The 25,098-nt window shown below is 38.7% G+C and overlaps 1 protein-coding gene across 3 annotated transcripts in view; it reads right to left on the bottom strand.

The window, feature by feature from the left end:
* Positions 1–572: 572 nt before the first annotated feature.
* PTAR1 (protein prenyltransferase alpha subunit repeat containing 1) overlaps positions 573–25,098 on the bottom strand; it is a 55,749-nt gene continuing 31,223 nt past the window's right edge. The window contains exons 5-7 of one of the 3 annotated variants that reach the window (XM_008256252.4): positions 23,988–24,201; positions 11,312–11,616; positions 573–9,530 (exon numbers count right to left, since the gene is read on the bottom strand). In XM_008256252.4, the coding sequence (XP_008254474.2) occupies positions 9,188–9,530; positions 11,312–11,616; positions 23,988–24,201 (862 nt within the window). In that variant the 3' untranslated portion in view covers positions 573–9,187. The remainder of the gene's footprint in view (positions 9,531–11,311; positions 11,617–23,987; positions 24,202–25,098) is intronic. The other 2 variants (XM_051846452.2, XM_051846459.2) reach the window with 2 other exon arrangements.

Genomic DNA, 25,098 nt, shown 5'->3' with positions numbered 1-25,098 from the left:
TTCTAAATAGTCATGGGACAAAAAACAAAAAAGTACACAATCTTCTGAAATACTTAAAATCTGAGTTCAAAAAGGGATCTACTTCACCAAATACTTTCCAGTGTATTCAGGTACTACATATTGTGCACACTGTGTGTGTGCTTCTGGCTTAAAAGATAGAGAAAACATGGGATGTGGCCCTGAAACAGATGAACTCCCTGTTTTACACATGCACTTGGCATTTATCAGGAAAGGCATACCTAGTATAATATTTATAACTTTCCTAGTATACGTAATATAATATTTATAACTATAATAAATAACTTTCCCAAGTTAGTGAGTCACTATTAATGCAATTTAAAGACAATTGTGGCATTTTCATTAATTTGTTTTTGACAATTCTTTTATGTCTCAGACACAATAACATTTTAATTCTTTCTACAAATGCAAGTAACCAAATTACTGGTTTTACCTAGGCAACAGTTCAGACCTCCACCTCCTTACCACCATCAATGTAATTAAACCAGTTTAGTAGACTGAAACTAAGTTTGAAGCCCCACTACATGTAAAGATAACATCACATGTTGCACACATTTTAGGAGATGAAACGTTTACTTAGAAATTGCAAACATTTAGTAAAGATAAGACAAACACTATTTTCCAAATTCTACAGAAATACAATAATTTATAGCTGGCTTGGTACACGGTTACATGATAAAAAAAAACTAACAGAAGAAAGAATGGTTCATTCTACTTTTCTGTCACTTATCACAATTTAATAAGAGTACCAGTAAATACTGGAAGACAGCTGCATAGGAAGATTAGAATTCTAGGGCTGTTTGTTAGTATACATAATCATAATATAAAAACAAAACAGGTACAGATATACAATTACCATGCAATTTAAGCTATTATGTCAAAGAAACAGGACAGAATTTAGTGAATACAACTGAAAAGTATGTTGTTATAATTAGCATATCATGGTACTTTTTATGGCATGGAATTTCTTCCTCCTGAAATAGTGCTTGGCAAAATGGAACACGTTGATCTTACTTCTAGAGGAAATTTAAAATGAAGATGAAGAAAAATAAGTGGATAATTCTATTAGATGCTTTTTAAATTATTCTTAATAATTTTTAAAGTACCATAATTTCCTGCCTACTTCATTGTCTCTGACCTGAAAGTCCTACCTTGTAGCCTATGAATCTGCACTGCCCAATAAGTAGCTCTTAGCTATATGCAGCTTGAGCATTTGAAATGCAGACGGTCAGAACTCAGATGTGCTGTGATTGCAAAATACACACTGAACTCTGAAGACTAAATGTGGGGAAAGAAGTAGCCAAGATATCTCACTAGTAGTTTTCACATTTGATTATATGTTGAAATAATATTTTACACAAAATATATTATTAAAGTTAATTTATACCTATTATATGTTGCTACTGGAAAATTAAAAATTACTTTGTGGCTTACATCATATTTCTATTGAATGAATGGTGCAGATACAGATGATCTACAGTCACTACATTAGCCTTACAATTTAGCATCATAATGTAAGCACTCTGGGATACTAACTTACAGTATACCACAAGCATATGCTACACAGACTTCACTGTAAAATTTACCTTATCCTTCTGTATAGCATACATTTTAGATATAAAAAGAATTCAAAACTATTTAGACCTTTAAAGACAGGTCAATTCATACACAATGAGAGTTAAAAAACAGTTAAAGACTGCGATACTAGTGGCAAGTAGATTAAGAAACATAGCAGTGCAAACTTATCTTGAATGCCCAAGATCTGACTTTGTACCACACATCACATATGTAACTTGTCCATTTGAGCATAAATTGCAGGAAAATCTTACAACATGGATTGACTGAAACTTCCTGAAACACTCCAATGAGGTGAATTCTAAAAGCAGAATATTATATCTAAGAACTTTCCCTTAAATTAAAACCTCTCCCTTAAAGTCCCTCTGAGTTAAACTCAGCAACTAACTGGTATCCAGAAACTTAGGTTAAAAAAAAAAAAAAAAAAAGAAACCAACAAATTCCCAAACATAGCAGCTATCAAAAAAGGAGTACTGACCTTTTAGTTTTTTCTCCTTCTCTTCCTTTTCTTAGTTTTTGTAGTACAGTGATTAAATATTTGGCATCTTTGCAATAACTCATCTTTTATATGTCCCAAATTAAAACAATAAAATAATCAAAGACACATTCTGTTATGCTCCTAGAGCACACACAAAACACAGCACTGACAGTGGTCACCTCAGTCCCTGTCATCATGCATCAAAAACCTCACCAGGAGGCAGTGCCTCACTGCCCTTGGATACACACTCTCTTCCGCAGGTAGGAATGTTTCTGCATGGTTTCTTCTTTAGGCTCTTTACTCTTCTCACAAAGGTAAACTGTATGAAAAATGCTCTGAAAGCTACAAATTAACAGAAGCTGAAACTACTGCATCATTCATAAAAACTTACTCCTGTCAAAAATGTTCTGAGAAAACAAGTAAAAGCTACTTAATGGAATTTAATTATTTTACCACACCATTTTTAAGACACTAGAAAGCAACTAAGATTTAAGAAGAAATTTTTTAAAAAATCTAAGATCAGATAGCACTGGAGATGCCAGTAATGGAAACTAGTAATAGAAGGCTACAGTAGCTCTCTCTCAAAGTCAGCCGCCTACTTTTTAAGACATTTAATCACATTTATTAACATTCCTGCACAAGAAGGAACTTTTCACATCTCTTCAGATCATGTTCTACATAAACAATATTTTCATTACATTACTAACTATAACCAAACTGAGCCTGCTAATTCATGTCAAACTATATAATTTTTCAATTTCACAGATATATTACTTTACAAATATACTCTTCTTTGAAAGGATGGCAAACTATCCTTTCTGAAAGTTCACTTAGTTTGGAGTCAGATCAATAACCAACTAAGTGGGGGGGGAAGCCATTGTAACCCATGAGTCGTACTTTGGAAATTTATATTCATTAAATAAAAGATAAAAAAAAAAAATAACCAACTAAGTATTCATTAGGCACCTGCTATGGCTGTACTTGTCTATACCCATGCTTTAACCAATAAAAGATACTTGCTCCAAATTCAAGGTGACATCTGTGACAGAGGACAATATACCAGCATTTCTAATAGAATGCTGTTTTTGTCAACATTTAGACATGAAATTTTACAGCTCCTATGACTTAAAAAACCTTCAAATATACCATCCCTTACCTTTTAAACAATCTGAAGTATGCTATATAGTACTCTGAAGAAAGTGACTGCCATATATAAAATTAAGGCTAATGCCCTGAAGATATGGAAGAGAAGCCATAATGTCACAGTTTATAAACCATCAGAGACTTAATATAAACAATTTGCACAGACATCTGGCTAATTCAGGCAAATGGGCTCTTGTGTAAGGTTCCCAACTTTGCTGGAGGGTGTTGGCGTAATAAAGAAAACTGTCTTAAGACAGTTAAGAACACATTTATGCAAACTGGAAAATAAAAATCATTTGGATAAAATTCTTTGTAAAATCACCATATAAATTCAATCTCCAAATCATTTAAACATGTATACACACAAATATATATATGTAGGCATGCACAGAAACATACATACACCTTAAAAGCATCAAATTTCACTTGTAATGCTGTACAATTAGACTCAGAGCTTTGCCCTGTGCATTGGAACCTGATTACATACTTCATGAAAAATGGTGTGTTTCCTCCAAACCTAAGAATGTGGACAATGATGATAAGACAGGGATAAGCTGGTCTTACCTTTCCAGCACTTATCAAATCTGACTTGCTGAACTTCTATAATGTGTAACATATTACTCAATGTGCTGAGCATGTATGGAATGTTTCTATAAAACATCCTCAGGGAAAAAGGGCTAGGAAAAAAAACTGTTGTCAATCTGAAAAACAATGGTAGCTGTTTTCTTCCATAGCAATTTCAAAAATTGAGAATGATGTCAACCAAAACAAAATGCAATCACCACCATCTCTGCCAAAATGGAAATATAATAATATAGAAACCATTCCTGTAGAAGACAAACATAGAATGTTCGGAATAGAGCCACAGGGACTGAAACTGTGAGATGAACAAGGCAGTCACAGAGCATCTGCGAGCTACTGCACAGGACTGGTTTATAAAAAATACTATCTATTCTAAAATTTTAAGAACTATTACTGTATTTAGCATATTTTTGCCTTTTTTGCCACTGAATATAAAATTTTGCCCTATATTTACTAAATCTTCTATACCCTGAGGAATAACAGACTAATAAAAGAAATGTCAGGGTTAGCTTTGTGGACTGTATTATTGACCAGAAAGCACAAACTATATGTAGCAAATATTCTTGGAAGCACAAGGTTTTACCAGCAGACTAGGCTACTGTCCTAGTATTTTTATTTCTTAGCCAAGAGTTTGGTTTTACTGTTAACGTGGCCTGGTGAGAGTAGAGAAGTCTGAGCTGGGAGCCTGAGGTTCCCCTCCTAGCCCAGATCCACAGTGGACACACTGGATTTCCTGTCACAATCATGAGCATGGCATGATGCTGTCCTTTAGGAATATATTATTCAAGAGTTCTCAGTAAAGCACTTTGGAATCTCAATGATTTTTTGGAAATTACAACAAATAATTATTTGCTATTTTGAAATATGCAATTCCTATCCTTTCCCTTTTATATACAAATAAATAAAAAATTTTTTTCAATTTCATCTTAGTATTTACTTGTTTTTCTCCAATATTTGAAAGACAGCAAGTCTACTTCTCCTCCTTTCAATGATCTTATATTAGGCCTGAAGTGGGGAGGGAAGGAAGGTACTTCAAGTAAGGCAAAGGATTCTCTGAGGACAAAAAATGGCCTTTATTTCAGAAGCAGTGCCATTGTTTCTGCTTGACCATAGGTTGCACAAGTTATAGGCTGTCTTGAATTGTGCACACAACTCCCATAAATATGATGCCTACAACCTCCAAAACATAAGCCGTCACAAAGAACTAATTCTTGGTTGGATGCTTAAAACTGATAATCACTTTAATTCAAATCAAGGCATCCTATCCACTTCTAGCAGTATCTCACTGACGAGTAACATATCCCATAGGACCATGCCTAGCAATGAGAATAAATCAAATATGTCATAATCAATTCTGTGATAAAACTTCCATTCTGTTTTCTATCTAAACATTAGAGTTATGTGTAATCTTGCTCCCTTAGAAATTAAGAAGGCACTCGAATTAACGCAGTTATGCAGAGTTATTTTTTGAAAGACACTGTGTGACAGTAAGTAGAACTCGTGGGTTTACGGTTCTTGCTCACTATGTTCATGACACTGAACATGCCAGTGCCTTTACACACTTCTCCCTTAAACAAGAGCATCCTAGCTGGGGAGAAACTGCAGCACATCGAGTGTCAGGGCTGCACACTTCTGTTTGAGAAATAGATTCAGAAGACAAAAGGTTCAGTTGTTACAATGGGGTTCAAATCTATAGCATACTTTAAATAGCATGGACTTTTAAAATATAATTTTTCTAGTAACAAAATAATAAAATTAAATCAACTTTCTGTGAAAATAAAATACATCAGTTCCTTTTACAGTGAAATCTTTTAGCATCTTTTACAGTTCAATGGAGCTAAAATCGCGATTGCATTGCTGTATAGCAAGTGGTAGCTGCACTCATAAATTGTATTCAGCCCATATGAGATACCATCTTATGCTACATAAGAAAAAATTATTATACTATGTTTTCATAACAATATTAAAGGTTCTCTTTACACTTATACACACACAAACACAAATATAGTGTGACTCAACAAGCACAGACTGGTATAACTTGACCATATCTAAATGACACAAAGTCTAACACATAAACTTTCCTACAAACTGCTGCGTAAAAATCCAAAAACTTCCGTTTCCACATCTTGGGTCACATAAAGCCCTTACCTAAAGATTTCAGTGGCTTTTGGTGACAATCTGTATACATTTAATCTCATTAATAATTAATGAAGTCTAAATTAGAACCGTACCTTACAAATAAAAACTAACTGAAAGTCTAGGCCTCAAGTTTTTAACAGGGGACAGTAATCTGCATCAAATCCTTGAACTCAAAAAAAGACTCATCCAAGTTTAAGAAATACCTAAAATGTCCACAGATCAAAGTGGGGGGAATAAGGAGATACATAAAATGGCTATCCATGCAAATACAGACCAACAAGCCATTGAAATCAAAGAATTTTCTCAGATGCCCAAAAATGGCTCGGGCTCTGTATGCAAGATCTGTCTTCCAATTCCTTAAATGAAGAAAAAGTAGTGTTCTTAATACAAGTGACTTACATTAGCTATTTGAGTTTTTTACAGTTCACTGATGACTATAATTACATTCCTTGATTAGGACTTAACCAATTTAAATAAGGTGATGAAATAAAGGAGAAAACCTAAATTGACTTACTCTATATACATGGCACTTCCCAGGTCTTATGAAATTGGAAAGCATCATTCATTCACAATGCACTGGACTAATCTACTGATTTCTCAATAATCATTCATTCTTTCTATCACTCATAACCCATCTTTACCTTCTTTAATCATTTATTAACTTAATAAATATTTAATGAGTATTCAAATGTGAAGGCTAACATTAGAATCTGGAAACACCCTCTTACTCAAATAGGTATACTAAAAAATGGTAGGGTGAGGATGATGGTACAAACAGTTACAGATCTTATTGCTCTTTGCTTGTTGGTAGTCATCTTGATTCACAGGATGGTACAATGATTTGCTATTCTTCCAGTGAAAGTTTGATAAAATGTATGTCAATCGAAACCCAACTTTTCCTTTTAATAATTATAAATTCATAGGAAAATAAGATTAACATGTCACTGAAAATAGACATGTCCATTATATTACATGTACTCTGATTCAAAGAGATAGTTTAAGTACAGTCTACTTAGGAAAAAATACAACCAGAAAGGGCAATGCTAACTTTTTCTGTGAATGACCAGTTGAAAATGCAAATTTGAGAAATAAAGTAGCATATTAAAGTCACATACTAACAGTATCCTTTGGATACTTGTATTTTTACTCCCTACCTAAAACTTTCTTAGGAAGACAAGAGATAAAAATATAGTAAAGGATTCTATGGCTTTAGAAAGGAGTGGGTTATGAGCCTTAAGCCAATTAAGATGAGTAGAAGGTATAAAAAGGCTTGGAGGACTATAGAAACTTAGTTAATGCTTTACCAGGAATTGTCTAAACTAGTGTCTTGACACTTTCTCACATGAAAGCATAAGAAGCCCTAATATCCGGAATACCCAAAATGATGCTTAGAAAAAAGGCAATACTGAGTGAGGCCAAAATTTGGCAACACATATTAGTGGAATGGGTTAAACCTCCCATGTCTTCTGTGTGGTTCTCCCTCCCTCAATTCTCACAAAAGCTGAAAATAATAAATCTAATGATTTCAGTCAGAGGTCTATGAAGACCGTGAGGTATTTGATTAAAAATATACTTTGTATACAAAGAGCCATGGAATTATATTCATAATGGCAATTCAGTTCTCACCTAAATACTATAAAAGCCACCAAAGTGTAATTGTGCCCCAAGAGAGGACAACTTCTGCCTACTGGAGGCAGGCTAGAGAATGTTTCTAGTGTTCTTTAGTGTCTCACCCAGTTCAACAGTCTACCACTCAACAAAATCATGACACCAAAGTTAACGATTGCTTTCTTTCCCTTAAGACAATGCAGCTCCCTGCAGTGCCGGCTTTCTTCAGCGCCTTGCCCTGTACCTTTCTCTCTAGGACTGTCAAGCAAGTACAAAGGAAGCAGGCACAGCATGGTGCTCACACTCACTCTGGCACCATAACTCAAATCCTGTGAATACATACAAAAAGACACAGCTTCCAAATCCCTAGAGGAACTTTCTAGAGGGGTGGTCCTGTTTCATGTATTTGCATGTATCTTCGATATGGTATTAAAGGAGGAGATCACTTTGGTAGGCATCCTTGAAATAAGATGACAAAAAAATACGGAATGGGTTGGAAAAATAAGGTGTGTAGAAAGAATAAGGAAAGACCAATTACGATGGGGAAAACAAGAAAGCAGACTTTACCTGACCCTTCCCCACCCCAGCAAGTCACTGACCTGAAAAACTCAGCCCTTGTTATTAAAAAGATCAGAGACAGCTGTTAACATGGATACTTTGGTACCACATCCCTGATAAGTTCAGTCTCAAAGTGTTTTATCTCATTTTTAAAATAAAGATTGAAGAAGTAATCTGCAAAACTCTTCTCTAGTAACCTTTTAACAGTCACATCACAAAAGCTTTATAATTCATCCAGTGTATCCTAAGTAACTTCAATATTTAAAAGGAACATTTTTATGAATACCCATGTTCATTTCTCCAATTTTTATGAGTAAATTTATAAAGGAAAATGTTATAACTAAAATAACTAAAAATGGCATTCTAGGCTTTTAGGGAAAAATTATTTTATAAGGGTTGATGACTGTTTTGGCATATACCAAATATGAGATAAAAACTATCAAAACTTGTACTAAAAGTAATTTTTTCTAATACTGCAATTACAGAAACTCTTAAATTAGTTTTTAAAAAAATAACCATTTTAAAATGGATATTACATGGAAGCATTTTTTCATATAAATTCCAATATTCCTGTCTTTGGTTATCTTAGTCTAAAACAAGTGGAACATACTAGAGAAAGAGAACTGGTTTATGGTTTCACATATCCATCCAGCCAGCCTTTGATTTGCCAAATAACAATTAGATCAAGTTACTCTGCATTTGTATTAATGTTCTTCAGCTTCGAAACATAAATTTTTAATTACTAAAAACATCTGCCTATGTGGCAACTGCCCTGAGATGGGTGGACGTGTGTGTTGAACCAATTAGAGGAACCAAGTAAGAAGCCCCATGTTTAAAAATATAAAGAAAAGTCAAAAATTAAAAATTTGTCACTAATCTTTAACAGGAAGAAATGATTATTTTATCCCCAAAGGAATGCCAGTTCTTAACAAAATAAATAAAATGAAAAATTTACTATGGACTTTCAGCTTAGAGATGAAGAACATATAGTTAGCCAACATCAGCAAACAGTTCATGCAACTATGTAAATAAGGAAAGCAATATTGCACTACAAAGGGAATTGTGAAGGACTGACTAACCCACCTTTCACTGACTCAAAGTAACCAGCCATTTCCTGTATGCATTTGCATATCTTGCTTGTTCTACATTTCGGCAAGTGGACAATACTTGATCAATGAACCTGTGTTCCATTTCTAGGCCTAGGGAGTCTGAGGCTGGGGTCCGCTTCAGGCGTTTGGTTTCCTGGGAATAGCCTTGCTTGCTAGAGTCATTCAGTCCATCCACTTCCATTGCCTGAGACAGCTGGGGGCCTGCTGGGATGATGTGCAAGTCACTCACAGTCCCCCCAGGGCTGTCTGCAGATGGCAGCTGGATCAAGTTGTGAGCCAATCTACCACTTAAATGATGTTGAAGGTAGAATACATGCCGTCTGTGAGGGAAGTGGGGGAGGAAGAGAACAGAGAAAATCACATCTCAAAGTCGAACTTTTCAGGAAAAACAAACAAAAATGTTGAGACTTTCAAAGCCTATTGTACTATGCTTACTATCCACTTCATAACCCACATACATGAAGAAAGAAGGAGACAAAGTTCCTGAGAATTTGGACAAAGCCTTCGATTCCAACTTACTGGTTTGCTGGTGACAAAGAATACTATCCTAAAGGTCTTTCAATAAATATTTATTGATATGAGAATAATGACCTGGAGTTGTTTGAAACAAAAAACTAAAAACAGGTCTTAGCCAATTTCTGTTAAAAATGATTATACATGCAAAATCATAATTAAACTTCATTCATACACTAGAAGATAGTGATTCAGAAACAAGGGGTATTAACCAATTCTTCCATAGACTTATCTGATGGTCTCAAATAGTTTCCTTAATAAGAATAACCAATCTGCTACAGTTGGTCTTAGTATCTAAAAATCAATTCAACTTTGTCCTAAACCCATCCTCACAGTTTTAAACATCCATATTTAATGGAGGTGTGCTGGGCTTTGAGTAAAGCATGTTAGAAGATACAATTCCTGGGGCTAGCGCTGTGATGTAGTAGGATAAACCTCTGGCCTGCAACACTGGCATCCAACGAGGGCACTGATTCATGGCCCAGTTGCTCCTTTTTCGATCCAGCTCCCTGCTTTATAGCCTGGGAAAGCAGTGGATGTGTGCATCCATGCGGCAGACCCGGAGGAAGCTCCTGGTTCCTGGTTTCAGATTAGCTCAGCTCCGGCCATTCCAGCCATTTGGGGAGTGAACCAGTGGATGGTCTGTCTCTCCCTCTCTCTCTCTAACTCTACCTCTAAAATAGATAAATATATCTATTTTTTTTTTTTGACAGGCAGAATTAGACAGAGACAGACAGAGAGAAAGGTGTTCCTTTCCCATTGGTTCACCCCACAAATGGCAGCTACGGCCAGTGCTGCACTGATCCGAAGCCAGGAGCCAGGTGCTTCCTCCTGGTCTCCTATGCGGGTACAGGGCCCAAGCAGTTGGGCTATCCTCCACTGCCTTCCCGGGCCACAGCAGAGAGCTGGACTAGAAGAGGAGCGATCGGGACAGAACCGGTGCCCCAACTGGGAATAGAACCCAAAGTGCCGGCGCCGCAGGCAGAGGATTAGCCTAGTGAGCCAAGGCGCCGGGCTAAATATATCTTTAAATAAATAAAAAAAAATGCCTGGGAAAGATTAAAAAAAAAAAAAAAAAAGATACAGTTCCTGTTCTCCCTCAAAGGGGAGCAGTTCTCCTGCCCTTAGAATCATCTGGTACTGTTCGTTAAAAATGGGGACAGGTGTTTGGCTGCACAGTTAAGATGTTAAGACACAGGTATGACACCATGTCTCACACTGTAGAGCCTGGGTTCAAACTCAGTCTTGGCTCCTGACTCAAGCATCCAGCTAGTGAAGACCCTAGGAGGCAGCAGATGATGGCTCAGTAATCAAAGCTGGATAAAGTTCCCTGCTCCCAGTTTCAAGCCAGTCCATTACTGGCTGTTGCAGGCATTTGGTAAGTGAACCAGTATATGGGAACTTGCCCAAACAAATAACTTGGGGTGGGGGGAGATGATGATGATATGGAAACATAACTCCTCTGTTGGGCAGAGCTCCACCATCAGTCAACCACATTTCCACTGAAGGTAGAAGTCAGATGTAATACCATCTATGGCTCTCCAAATGACATGCCAGCAGGCAGGAAGTGGATTTTCCCTTCTCTTACCTATGACACCAAAGAGTTTCATGTCCTGGGTAAGAATCAATAAGATCAGTGCTGAATTCAACTTCTTCTTCTAGAAGATGGGGAAGATTTATCCTGGGTTCCTCTGTTGAAGCTGCTGCTGCTTCATCTTTGGGAAGAACTGGGGCTGACTCATTTCTCAAAGGGTTTTGCTCCAATGCAGAACTGTCATTCACAGTTTGGCTAATCAAAGACTTTAACAAAAACTGGCGGTAGTGAAATCCACTGTGGTCTGAAACATGCATAGACGCCCAATGTTTAGTAGAAGAGAGTTCATCAAGAAGAATCTTGTAGGAAGAAAAAAGGGAAGTAAGAACAGGAATACCCAAAGGACTTTTCCCCTCTACCAGTGCCTGAGTTCCAATTGATTCATTCCTTGTTCTCACTAGTATTTTGAATACAACGTCCAACACAGTAATGTGCCTTAATAGAAGCTGAACACCTGCTGGTTTCAGGGCTGGCATGGTGGCATAGAAGGTAAAGCTTTACCTGTAGTGACTGCATTACATATGGGCGCCAGTTCAAGTCTTGGCTGCACTACTTCTGATCAAGCTCCCTGTTAATGCACCTGGGAAAGCAGTGGAAGATGGCCCAGTACTTGGGCCCCTGCACCCATGTGGGAGACTTGGAGAAGCTCCTGGCTCCTGGCTTCAGCCTGGTCCAACCCTAGCTATTGTGCTCATTTGGGGGAGTGAACCAGCAGATGGAAGATATCTTTTTCTCTCTCTCTCCTCTGTATCTCTGCCTTTTAAATAAAGAAATATCTATAAAAAAATTTGCTAGTTTCTCTTTTCCTTTATAAAGTAATAGATTTTTTTTTTATAGTCATGGAATTTAAAGACTTATTTATTCTTTCCTTGGATCCTGATAACCCTAACTGGCACACAAAGAAAAGCTAAATTCCAAAAAATAATGATAAACCTTAGGGTGCTTCTTTATAAAGCATTAATGATGTTGAAGGAAAAATATAAATTCAGAAGCAAATAGCTTCTGAATATAAACTTCTGATATAAAGTTTCATACATCTAATGAATACATACTATACTCAAATCTAATTTGGATGAATATGTACTATATGTGTACAACAACAAACTCAATGTAATTATCTGTTCTTCACCATAAATGTCATGAAGGCAGAAACCAAGTCTGTTCACTACTTAATTCTAAGAACTTAACAAAAAACATGATGCATGAACAATAGAATTTTAAGAGCTCATGACTTTCACTCTCTAATTTTCTCAAATTCACTAACATCAATGATAAGAGTTTTAAAAATAAATAAAAAATTAGCAGTAAATTGCTTAAATCTTTGTAGTAACAGTCCTGCAAACTAAATAATTTCAAATTGAATGATGAAGATGAAACAGCATTTATGAAAAAAAGGAATTATTTGGCAGTTCCTTGGACAGGCTGCAACTGTGAGTTTTATTCAGTGAAAGGTACATTGAGGGCCTACCACATTCCACAGAGGATTTTCAGACCAGCTATGGAAAAAAGACATACAGTTGGTAAACAGTGAACAATACAGACAGCACACTGCCAAAGATGCTTTTGCCTGCTTGTCAAGGACCCTAGGCTTTCTCCTGTACTGAGATCCCCTACCTACACCTCAAACCCTTTCTTCCCTAGAAGAAATCTTTCCCCTTCTGAGCCGTAGTACCTGTGTGTTCCATCATATAAATCAGGGAATTTTCTGTACATTTCTTTATTCCCATTAAACTCTGCCAAATGCTTTTAGTTTTTTTTTAATCTGCAAAATATTTATTAATTTCTAGTTTACGCTTCTATTCCCCTATGCTAACAATCACAGTAGATATACAAGTATTTTATGAATGAACAAACAATTAAATGAAAAGAGGTGACTAGTACAATGATGGAAGATTGTTTCCATCCAGCATGATAGTACTGATACATTTTAAATACCTCCCTTAAGTTCTAATGAGTTTACCCATGGCCAATGAACTTTTATTGCAGAAATGACAGCTAGTGAGCTCTCAGAAATGCAAAACAAGATGGTATATTGAACTGTAAAAGGAGAGCAAAAATAGCACCAGATGAACTTACACCTGAAGAAAAAAATTCATTTTAAGGCAGTTTTTGAAGAGTTAACCCAGAACACTTAAACCATAATGTAACAGCTTTTAAATTCTGGCAAGAGGCTCCTTTTGCCACACCACATGCTAAGTCATTTAGTCCTTATCCCCAGGAATTGATTTTAGCTCCTTTGTCAAAGATAAGTTGGTTGTAGATGTGTGAATTGATTTCTGGAGTTTATATTCTGTTCCACTGATCTACCCACCTGTTTTTGTGCCAGTACCAGGCTGTTTTGATTATAACTACTCTGTAGTGTGTCTTAAAATCTGGTATTGTGATGCCTCTGGCTTTGTTTTTATTATGTAAGATTGCTTTAGCTATTCAGGGTATCCTGTGTTTCATATGAATTTCAGCATTGTTTTTTCTATATCTAAGAAGAATGTTGTTGGTATTTTCATTAGTATCACATTGAATCTGTAAATTGCTTTCTGCAGTATGGAAATTCTGATTATGCTAATTCTTCCAATCCATGAACATCAAAGATTTTTCCTTTTTTTTGGTGTCTTCCATTTCTTTTTTTAATGTTTTATAATTTTCTTCATAGAGATCTTTGATGTCCTTAAATTTATTCCAAGGTATTTAATTGTTTTGTAGCTATTGTGAGTAGGAATGATCTTAGAAGTACTTTCTCAGCTGTGACACTGTTTGTATATACAAAAGCTACTGATTTTGTGCGTTAATTTTATATACTACCACTTTACCAAACTCTTTTACAAAAGAGTTCCAGGGGCCGGTGTTATGGCTTTAGCAGGTAAAACTGCTGTGTGCAGTGCCAGCATCCCAAATGGGCACCAACTTTAAGTCCTGGCTGCTCCACTTCCAATCCAGCTCTCTGCTATGGCCTGGGAAAGCAGTAGAAGACAGCCCAAGTCCTTCAACTCCTGCACCCACGTGGAAGACCTGGAAGAAGTTCCTGGCTCCTGACTTCAGATTGGTGCAGCTTCAGCTGTTGTGGCCATCAGGGGAGTGAAGCAGTGGGTGGAAAGTCTCTCGCCCTCTCTGCCTCTATCTGTAAATCTTCCTTTCAAATAAATAAATTAATCTTAAAAAAAAAAAAAGTTTCAATAGTCTCTTAGTCTCCCCTATGAATCATGTCATATGCAAATAGAGATACTCTGACTTCCTTCTTCCCAATTTGTATCCATTTGATTTTGTTTTCTTGCCTGACGGCTCTACTACTACCAGAACTACATTGAATAGCAATGATTAGAGTGGGTACCCTTGTTAACATCTTAGTGAGAATCCTTCCAAGTTTTCCACATTTAATAAGATATTGGCCATAAGTTTGTCATAAATTGTCTTGATTGTGTTGAGAAATGTTCCTTCTATACCCAATTTGCTTAAGGTTTTCATCATGAAAGCATGTTGTATTTTATCAAATGCTTTCTATGCATCTTTTGAGATAACCATATGGTTTTTGTTCTTCAGTTTGTTAAAGTGATATATTACATTGATTGATTTGGAAATGTTGAACCATCCCTGCATACCAGAGATAAATCCCACTTGGTCCGAGTGAATGATCTTTCTGATGTGCTGATAGATTTGATTGGATAATATTTTGTTGAGGAGTTTTGCATCTGTGTTCATCACAGAAATTGTAGTTTTATTTATCTGTTGTATCTTTTTCTGGTTTAGGAATTAAGATGATGGTGGCTTCACAGAAGGAGGTTAGGAAGATTCCCTCCCTTAACTTGTTTTTGAATAGCATGAGAAGAATTGTAGTTAGTTCTTTAAATGTCTGGTGGAAATCAGTACAGCTTTCTAGTCCTGGGCTTTTCTTTGTTGGGAGGGTGATTCAATTTCTATCTTGGTTATTGGTTTGTTTAGGTTTTCTGTATCTTCATGGCTCAATTTTGGTAGGTTGTAAGTGTCCAGCAATCTATCCATTTCTTCTAGGTTTCTCTGTTTGTTGACATACAGCTCTTTGTAGTAATTTCTGATTATTCTTTTTATTTCTGTGGTATCTGTTGTTACATTTCCTTTTTCACCTCTGATTTTGTTGATTTTGGTCTTCTCTTTTTTTTTGGTTAGTTGGGCCAATGATATGTCAATTTTTTATTTATTTATTTATTTATTTTATTTCTTTGACAGGCAGAGTGGACAGTGACAGAGAGAGAAAGAAAGGTCTTCCTTTTCCGTTGGTTCACCCCACAATGGCTGCTCCGGTGGCACGCTGTGGCTGGCGCACCGCGCTGATCCAAAGCCAGGAGCCAGGTGCTTCCTCCTGGTCTCCCATGCGGGTGCAAGGCCCAAGCACTTGGGCCATCCTCCAGTGCACTCCCAGGCCACAGCAGAGAGCTGGACTGGAAGAGGATCAATCGGGACAAAATCTGGCGCCCCAACTGGGACTAGAACCCCGGGTGCCGGTGCCACAGGTGGACGATTAGCCTAGTGAGCTGTGGCGCCGGCCAATTTTTTATTTTTTCAAAAACCAGCTCTTCATTTTGCTGAACTTTCATTTTTTTGTTTCAATTTTATTAATTTCTTCTCTAAATTTAATTATTTTTCTCCTGCTAGTTTTGTGTTTGGTTTGCTGTTGTTTTTCTAGGTCCTTGAGATGCATCAATAGCTCATTTATTTGGTACCTTTCTAATTTCTTGATGTAGGCACCAATTGCTATAAACTTTAACACTGCTTTTGCTGTATCTCATTGTTGCTGTGGATTCATTCTGAGAGGAGGAGTGCGGTGGGGGCAAGAGGCACAGAGTCATCACACAGAATCCAGGAATTGGGTGAAAGCGGGCCAGAGGTAAGCAGCCTGAAGACTCCTTTATTTCAGTTGGTACAGCAGCTTATATAGCCGAGGCAGCCAATCTGGTCAAGGGGCAGTTTATGCCCTAACCAATCACAGCCTGTTCCCAGGCAGGCTCTGTTGCCAGGTGGTTTCCCAGGTGGTTTCTGAAGCCATTCCTGAGTAACTGATGCTCACTTGCCAGCGGCCATTTTGGCATGGCCTTCTCATTCCACCACATTTCCCCCTTTTCGTTTATTTTTGAGCAACGGGAGGCATGATTCTTGGCCATACCATTGTTGACCCCGTTTCCATGCAGTCTCCGTACGCGGCTGCAGCTGTGCCTGTCTTAGGTTGTCCCCCATGGGATCTTACCTGTTATTGACTAACCAGCCCTCAAAACAGGAGACCACAGGAGTGCTTGCTCAGATAGGGGTAGGAATGAGGAACAATGGTAATCAGGACTGGCATGACTGTACACAGGCTGTGGGCCATTCGAGTAGCTGACCAGAGCTAACTGGGGTATAAAGCAGTAGCGAATGGGGCTGTGGGCAGTTCCTCAGAGTAGGATGATAGGGCAGCAGCTTAACAATCAGTAGCAGGTGCGTCTGCTAACAAGTGGACTCTCAGTCTTGTTTAGCTGGTTCTGGTTGACTGTCAGTTGCAGGCTTGATGTTTCTGGCTGGTACCCAAACGGGCTGTCCCGCATTCTCTGGAGAGACACAAGCATATACTCAGCCCTTGGTTAGCAGAAGCCTTTTTACAGGCATTTGAACCCAGCACCTGAATTCTGTGTCCACTCCGACATTAATGGCAAAGATGTGGGTGCAATGGGGTCTGGTGGCTGCCCTGAGAGCCTGGAATGCCCGGGACTGCCACAAATGTGGGGATCCTCACTGGATGTGGAAGGGATGACCTCACATGGGTTATCGCCTAGAGGTTGTCTAAGTTCATCCCATGGATAGGGGCAGTTTATGCCCTAACCAATCACAGAAGGCTCCGTTACCAGGTGGTTTCTGAAGCCATTCCTGAGTAACTGATGCTCGCCTGTCAGCGGCCATTTTGGCATGGCCTTCTCATTCCACCACATCTCATAAATTTTGATATGTTGTAACTGTCTTCATTTCCAGAAATTTTTTACTCCTCTTTTGATTTCTTCTGTGACCCACTGTTCATTCAGGAGCATGTTGTTCAGTCTGTATGTTTGCATATGTTCTAGAGATTCTTGAATTATTGATTTCCAGCTTCATTCCATTGTGGTCCAAGAAGATGCATGGTATGATTTCAATTTTTGTAAATTTGCTGAGACTTACCATATTTATGGTCTAGCATGTGGGTCTATCCTAAAGAACGTTCCATGCACTGGTGAGAAGAATGTCTATTCTGCAACTGTTGGATGAAAAGATCTGTAGATATCTGTTAGGTCCATTTGGTCTGTAGTGTCAATTAAGTCTGTTGTTTCCTTGCTGATTTTCTGTCTGGTTGATCTGTCCATTGCTAAAAATGGGGTATTCATGTCTTCCATTACTATTGTATTGGAGTCTATGTCTCCCTTTAGCTCATTTAACATTTCTTTTAAATAGCCCGGTGCCTTTTAATTGGGTGTATATATATTTATCATAGTCATATCCTCCTGTTGAATTGATCCCTTAACCATTACATAGTGCCCTTCTTTGTCTCTTTTAACAGTTTTGTGTTAAAGTCCATTTTGTCTAAAATTAGGATGGCTAAACCAATTTTTTTGTTTGTTTCTGATGGCACGGAATATCTTTTTCCATCCTTTCATTTTCAGTCTGCATGTATCTGTTGGTGAGATGTGCTTCTTGTAGGCAGCAAATGGATGGGTCTTGTTTTTTAATCCACTCAGCCAGTCTGTATCTTTTAACTGGAGAGTTGAGGCCATTTATAATCAAGGTGACTACTGATAATTAACAACTTGGCCCTTCCATTTTTTAAAAAACATGACTATTGTTTACTTTGGATTTCCTTTTTACTTTTATTGAGAGATTTTCTGCTTGCAAATTCTTTCATAGTGATGACCATAATTTTGTGTTTCTGTGTGTAGCACATCCTTAAACATCTTTTGTAAGGCTGGAAGAGTGGGGCCAGCGCTGTGGCGTAGCAGGTAAAGCCGTGGCCTGCAGTGCCAGCATCCCATGTGGGCACTGATTCAAGTCCTGGATGATCTACTTCTGATCCAGCTCTCTGTTATGGCCTGGGAAAGCCCAAGTCCTTGGGCTCCTGTGACACATGGGAGACCTGGAGGAAGCTCCTGGCTTCAGATTGGCACAACTCTAGCCATTGTGGACAACTGGGGAGTGAACCAGCAGATGGAAGACCTTTCTTGCTACTCCTCTGCCTCTCCTTCTCTCTCTGTGAAATGCTGACTTTAAAATTAAAAAAAAAAAAAAAAATCTTAAAAAAAAAAAAGGTTGGATAAGTGGTGACAAATTCTTTCAAGTTCTGTTTTTTATTGAAGGTCTTTATTTCACCTCCATTTATAAATGAGAGTTTTGCAGGGTATTCTAGGTTGACAGTTTTTCTGTTAAGACTTGGATTATATCTTGCCATTCTCTTCTAGCATGTAGGGTTTCTGAAGAGAAGTCAGTTGTGAGTCTAACTGGAGATGCTCTGAAAGCAGTCTGGTGCTTCTCTCATAAGCACATCTTTTTCTTTATGTTTTACTATGGAAAGTCTGACTACAATGTGTCACAGTGAAGATCTTTTCTAGTTGTGTCTATTAGGAGTTCTATGTAGCACCACAATTTTAACAAGAATTCTTTCTGTTACTATGTGAGATGCCATATTCATAATTAATAATATCCCTGCATGTGTGGATTGGGATTTGTTTCTGGGCTTTTTTTTTTTTTTTTTTTTTTTTTACAGGCAGAGTGGACAGTGAGAGAGACAGAGAGAAAGGTCTTCCTTTGCCGTTGGTTCACCCTCCAATGGCCGCCGCGGCCGGCGTGCTGCGGCCAGCGCACTGCGCTGATCCGATGGCAGGAGCCAGGAGCCAGGAGCCAGGTGCTTTTCCTGGTCTCCCATGGGGTGCAGGGCCCAAGCACCTGGGCCATCCTCCACTGCACTCCCTGGCCACAGCAGAGAGCTGGCCTGGAAGAGGGGCAACCGGGACAGAATCCAGCGCCCCAAAAGGGACTAGAACCCGGTGTGCCGGTGCCGCAAGGCGGAGGATTAGCCTAGTGAGCCGCGGTGCTGGCCTGGGCTTTGTTTTTTCTTCCATTACTGAGCCTATTTTTTGAAACAGTTTCATAACTTTAATGACAGTATTTTAATAAGCATATAAGTATCTAACAGTAGTCCTCCTTATTTTTTCAACAAATACTTAACTATTCTTGAAGCTTTACTCTATCTCATGAAATTTAGACTCAATTTTTGATGTTGAAAATAAATCAATGCTTTTCCAAATATTCAGAGTTAGATGGTCATCACTGCTAACTTCAAACATTCCTATCACCCCCCAAAGCCCTAGAGCAGTCACTCCTATTCTCGCCTTCCCAGTCTCTGGCACTCATTTATCTGCTTTGTCACGTAAGTTCAATCATACCATACATGAATTTTTAAATCTGCTGCTTTCAATCAACAGACTGTTTTCAAGCCTTATCCACATTACACCATGTATCAATACATCATTCCTGGGACCAGGGCTGCGGTGCAATGAGTTAAATCACTGCTTGTGAAGCTGGCATACTGAACTGTTGGTCCCAGGCTCAGCTACTCCATACTTCTGATCCAGCTTCCTGCTAATGCACCTGAGAAGGCAGGGGAAGTCAGCCCAAATACTTGGGCACTTGCCACCCACATGGGAGACAGGCATATACAGTTCCTGGTTCCTGACTTCAGCATGAGCCACCCTTGGCCATTGGAGCCATTTAGGCAGTGAACCAGAAGACAGACAATCTCTCTCTTTCTCATTTCTTACATCCCCCTGCATTTCAAATAAATATAAATGTTTTAAAAATATTCCATTCATGTTTTTACAGTCAATATTCCATTATATGGATATACTGGCCCTTGTGTTCCATTTCTCAGATGACAAACACTGGGTTGTTACCATGTTTGGCTATTATGAATAATGTGGCTATAAACATTTTAGGACAAGTTTTGATATGAATATGTTTTCAATTCTCTTGACTATACATGTAGCAGTGGAACTGTAGGGTCATATACAGTTAATTCCCTTCTTCTTCCCAAGAATAAAATACATCATTATTCACTACAGTTCTCTTTTTTCATATTTAGTAATTTTTTTAAGTTTTTTAAGGAAATGCCAGGCTCTTTTCTACAGGGACTTCACCTTTTTACATTCCTGCCAACCACATGTAAGGGTTCCAAATTCTCTACATCCTAACACTTATTACTATCTTATTCTATGTTAGCCATCATAATTGTTGTGAAGTGGCATCTCACTCACTTTGATTTTGCTTTGCATTTCCCTAAAAACTAATGATGTTGACTACTTCTCATGACTTTATTGGCCATCTGTGTATCTTTTTCTTGAGAAACAAGCCTTCATGCTTTTCAGGTGATACCATAGCAACTTTTAACTGTTAAATTCTGCTCAACAGTGATTATTTCTTCCTATTCTACCCTCAAAAATGTATTATATTTTAATATTTACTGAAGTGTCTATCCATTTAAATATATAAATATCATAGGGAACTATGGAAAATTAAAGCCTCATTATTCCAACCACAATAGGATTAACCATTTCTTATTCTCTGACTAGAAAACTAACAGATGTTTGCAACAAAAGATATAAGAAAAAATATCCATAACAACACTGTGTGTAGGTTTATATAAATATCAGTTCAGTGTTTATAAGGTCCCAGGCACTATTCCAAACACTTCAAAGTGTTTGCTGTCTCATTTTAAAAATGTATTGATGGGGCCAGCGTTGTGGTGCTGTAGGCTAAGCCTTCATCTGTGGCACCTGCATCCCATGTGGGTGCCAGTTCAAGGCCTGGCTGCTCCACTTCTGATCCAGCTCTTTGCTATGGCCTGGGAAAGCGGTGGTTGACAGCCTAGGTCCTTGAACCCCTGCACCCATATGAAATCCAGAGGCAGCTCTTAATGCCGGCTGTTGCGGCCCATTAGGAAGTGAACCAGCAGACAGAAGACTTCTCCCTTTGCCTCTCCTCTTTGTAACTGCCTTTTAAATAAATAAATAAATCTTAAAAAAAAAAAAAAAGTATTGAAGGGATCCAGCACTGTGGCGCAGTGGGTTAAACCCCTGGCCTGCAGTGCCAGCATCCCATATGGGTGCTGGTTTGAGTTCCAGCTGCTCCACTTCCAATCCAGCTCCCTATTGACGTGGCTGGAAGAGCAGCAGAGGATTGTCCAAGTCCTTGGGCCCCTGCACCCATGTGGGAGACCCGAAAGCAGCTCCCGGCTTTGGATCAACTCAGCTCTGGCCATTGCGGCCATTTGGGGAGTGAACCAGCAATGGAACACCTCTCTGTCGTTACCTCTCTCTGTAATTCTGTCTTTCAAATAAATAAAACAAACCTTTTTTAAAAGAAAAAAAGTATTAAAATTATATTAGATGTAGCCCATGTTTAGCTTTATATCCTAAACTAGTGTAAACATTTTCATTTAGTCTCTTAAAATACAATTTTTAGTTGGAACAACATATTTGAATTTATGATGGACTGTGATGTTACTAATCCCTTACCACTGCAGGGTTATTTTTTCACATTATAAATGCTTTTGTACTTCCCAACTTTTACTTAATATAACAATCAATGTTAATTGAGCACTTAGTTTGAGCAGTGATAGCCACTTTATGTTGATCCTTCCATTCAATTTGTATCCCTTGATTACATAGGAAGTATCATTCATTTCTACTTTACAGATGAGGAAACTGCAATTCAGAGAGACTATACAACTTCCTCAAAACTACACAGCAAACTGGTGGTAGAACCAGGATTCAAGTTAGGTCTGTATGACCATGGAGTAAAGCCTTAAATTCCTGAAAGCAGAAATGTTACAGATAAAAGCTCCTCTTTTAATAAGGCTCGTTAAATACTGCCCTTCAGTAAGATTATAACAATTCCTTTTTTTTTTTTAATTTTTTTTTTTTGACAGGCAGAGTGGACAGTGAGAGAGAGACAGAGAGAAAGGTCTTCCTTTGCCGTTGGTTCACCCTCCAATGGCCGCCGTGGCCGGCGCGCTGCAGCCGGCGCACTGCGCTGATCCAATGGCAGGAGCCAGGAGCCAGGTGCTTTTCCTGGTCTCCCATGGGGTGCAGGGCCCAAGCACCTGGGCCATCCTCCACTGCACTCCCTGGCCACAGCAGAGAGCTGGCCTGGAAGAGGGGCAACCGGGACTAGAACCCGGTGTGCCGGCGCCGCAAGGCGGAGGATTAGCCTAGTGAGCTGCGGCGCCGGCCAGATTATAACAATTCCTACAATACTCATTATCAGACCCTTAGCAATCCTGGGCTTCATCACTTAAAAAAAAATCATTTTCAAATTTCTAAATAAAACAAGTGTACTGATTTGATCAAACAAACTGGTACCCAATTTCACCTGAACTTTCTATCTATGGAGGAGAAAGGAACTAAAAATCAGTGAGTCGCTCTGTTAGGTGCCCAGTACTGCCCGTATGTCACCTGAAGTAATCCTCACAATAATCCACAGAACAGGCAAGAGAGTCTAAACATACCAAAACTTCACTTTCCTACACATAGTAGTGGGACCAGCATCTGAATTCAGGTCAGGGTGATTCTAAACCTCTGCTTTTCTTACTCAACTAGGTGACCTACCCTCTTGAAACTCAAAGCCATCTAACCTGGAAAGGAAAGACTACTCTCTTGTAATTGCTGGCTGAAGATCTCCTAGAGGTGAAAACTCTCTGGCCAAGAAACTAAGAAAGGAAAAAACCTGGGAAGGGAGATGTAGAAAGAATGGGGTGATAAGCTAAAACTACAGAATGCATCCCAACTAGTGTGAAAAACCAGCTGGGACACTGTGATCTTTGACTACACCTTATTTAATTGCCCCAAGCTTGAGAAGCTTTGTAGAATAGTGCCCTGTGCTCTCATGGTGCTGTAATACAGCAAGCAGAAAAGAAACAAATTGAACTGTGATGCTGTAGTATAGGAAAGCAGCACCAGGGCTATCTGGCTCTCATTCTGATAAACACTAAAGGGTGGAACTATGCTTAAGGTTGAACCACTAAAAATTCTATGGAAATATCTATCTCCTCATTTCTAAACTGAAAGGACCAGATCGTTTGTGTTTCCAACCCGGCTCTGTATCAAAATAACCCTCCAAGTTTGTGCAAAGTGATGTATTTAGATCCCACCCTCACTTTAGTAGACCTGGGATGGGACCTAGGAATTTGCATATACTCAGCAAGTTTGCTAACACCTGGGTAAGGTTTTTCTGCTTTCCTCCTTCCCTTTCCAGAAGAGGAAACTGCGGAAGGACAGCCAGCTGATGCAGCACAGTAAGTCTCATCACCAAAGACTACCAAAAAACAACTCCAAATCTACCAGGCTTAGTAATCCCCTCATTTCCTGTTTCCAGGCAAAGCAAACTCAATTCAGTCTTTCTCAAATAGTTCAACCTGCCTTTACTCTACCAACGAGTAAGCCTTAAGGGTGCCAACAACTACAATGGTGGGGAATGCAAACTTCTTTTTCAATTGCCCAGGTTTCTATGGAGGTTTTCAGCTCTTCTAAGATTCTTGGGCTACCAGATCATTAGTTCCTCTACTTCATTAAAGCCTTTTGGAAGCCGAGCTACTACTACCAAAAGATATTAAGGACACACAGACATGCTGCCCAGGGAGACTGAGTACCAGCCCTACCTTGACATCTAGCTTGGCCAGGTTTTGTAAAACCCAGATACGATGGGACCAGGCATTATAGTTGCTTGGATATCTCCCTGCTGCTTCACCACACACTTCCATCTCTTCTTGTATTAGTCGCTGGGTCCTTTCGGCAGGAGTTGTTTCCAAGATTCCTTTGGTCACAAAGGAAGGCAAGGAAGTTTCCTGAATTACCTGTTGTAGCACCCACCGCCTGTCAAAACAGCACACGCGAACCAGAACAAAGAAAAAACATAAACCACAAAGGCAAACAACCAGTTTTCTTAGTTCTTAATTTAATATCCATTAACAAACAAAGCAAAATAATATGTATCAATAAGCCTAGTCTTTTTGGAGATTGGGAGTGGTTCTAATTTTGTTCTTTGGGGGGGGGATAATTAAATTTAGCAGCATAGATGGAGGGGTTGGGAGAAAGATAAACAAGAAGGAAAAAAAATCTCTAAAATTTTAAAATCTCACAAAAAAAGAAAGTATCATCAGTTTCAAAATGACAGCTCCAGAGGCTGGCGCTGTGGCACAGTGGGTTAAAGCCCTGGCCTGAAGCACCAACTTCCCATATGGGTGCCAGTTCTAGTCCCAGCTGCTCCTCTTCCAATCCAGTTTTCTGCTATGGCCTGGGATAGCAGAAGATGGCCTAAGTCCTTGGGCCCCTGAACCCATGTGGGAGACCAGGAGGAAGCTCATGGCTCCTGGCTTTGGATCAGCGCAGCTCCAGCCATTGCAGCCATCTAGAGAGTTGAGCAGCAGATAGAAGACCTCTCTACCTCTCTCTGTAACTTTGTCTTCCAAATAACTTTAAAAAAAAATTTATAGCTCCAATCTCCACTTGGTCAGGAAATATGAAGGCATTAAGAGTTTGTGGTATTTTTCTTATGACTGGTTAAATACTAAAACAAGGGTCATGGCTCAGATTTTTAACTACATGCACTTGCTTCACCCAATGTGTATGAGTTTGCAAACAAGAAACTGCATTCTGACAGCTTTCATTAAGCACAATTTCTATATTACAGCAAAGTATTTGGAAGGATACAAATACAATATAACTAGTTAAACAATCACAGAGGGTTTAAAATGCTTTTATAAACAGATC

This window comes from Oryctolagus cuniculus, chromosome 1 (assembly GCF_964237555.1).
Source record: "Oryctolagus cuniculus chromosome 1, mOryCun1.1, whole genome shotgun sequence".
Taxonomy (NCBI): Eukaryota; Metazoa; Chordata; class Mammalia; order Lagomorpha; family Leporidae; genus Oryctolagus; species Oryctolagus cuniculus.
The sequence above is the reverse complement of the archived record's forward strand: the minus strand, read 5'-3'. Positions and strand labels throughout refer to the sequence as shown.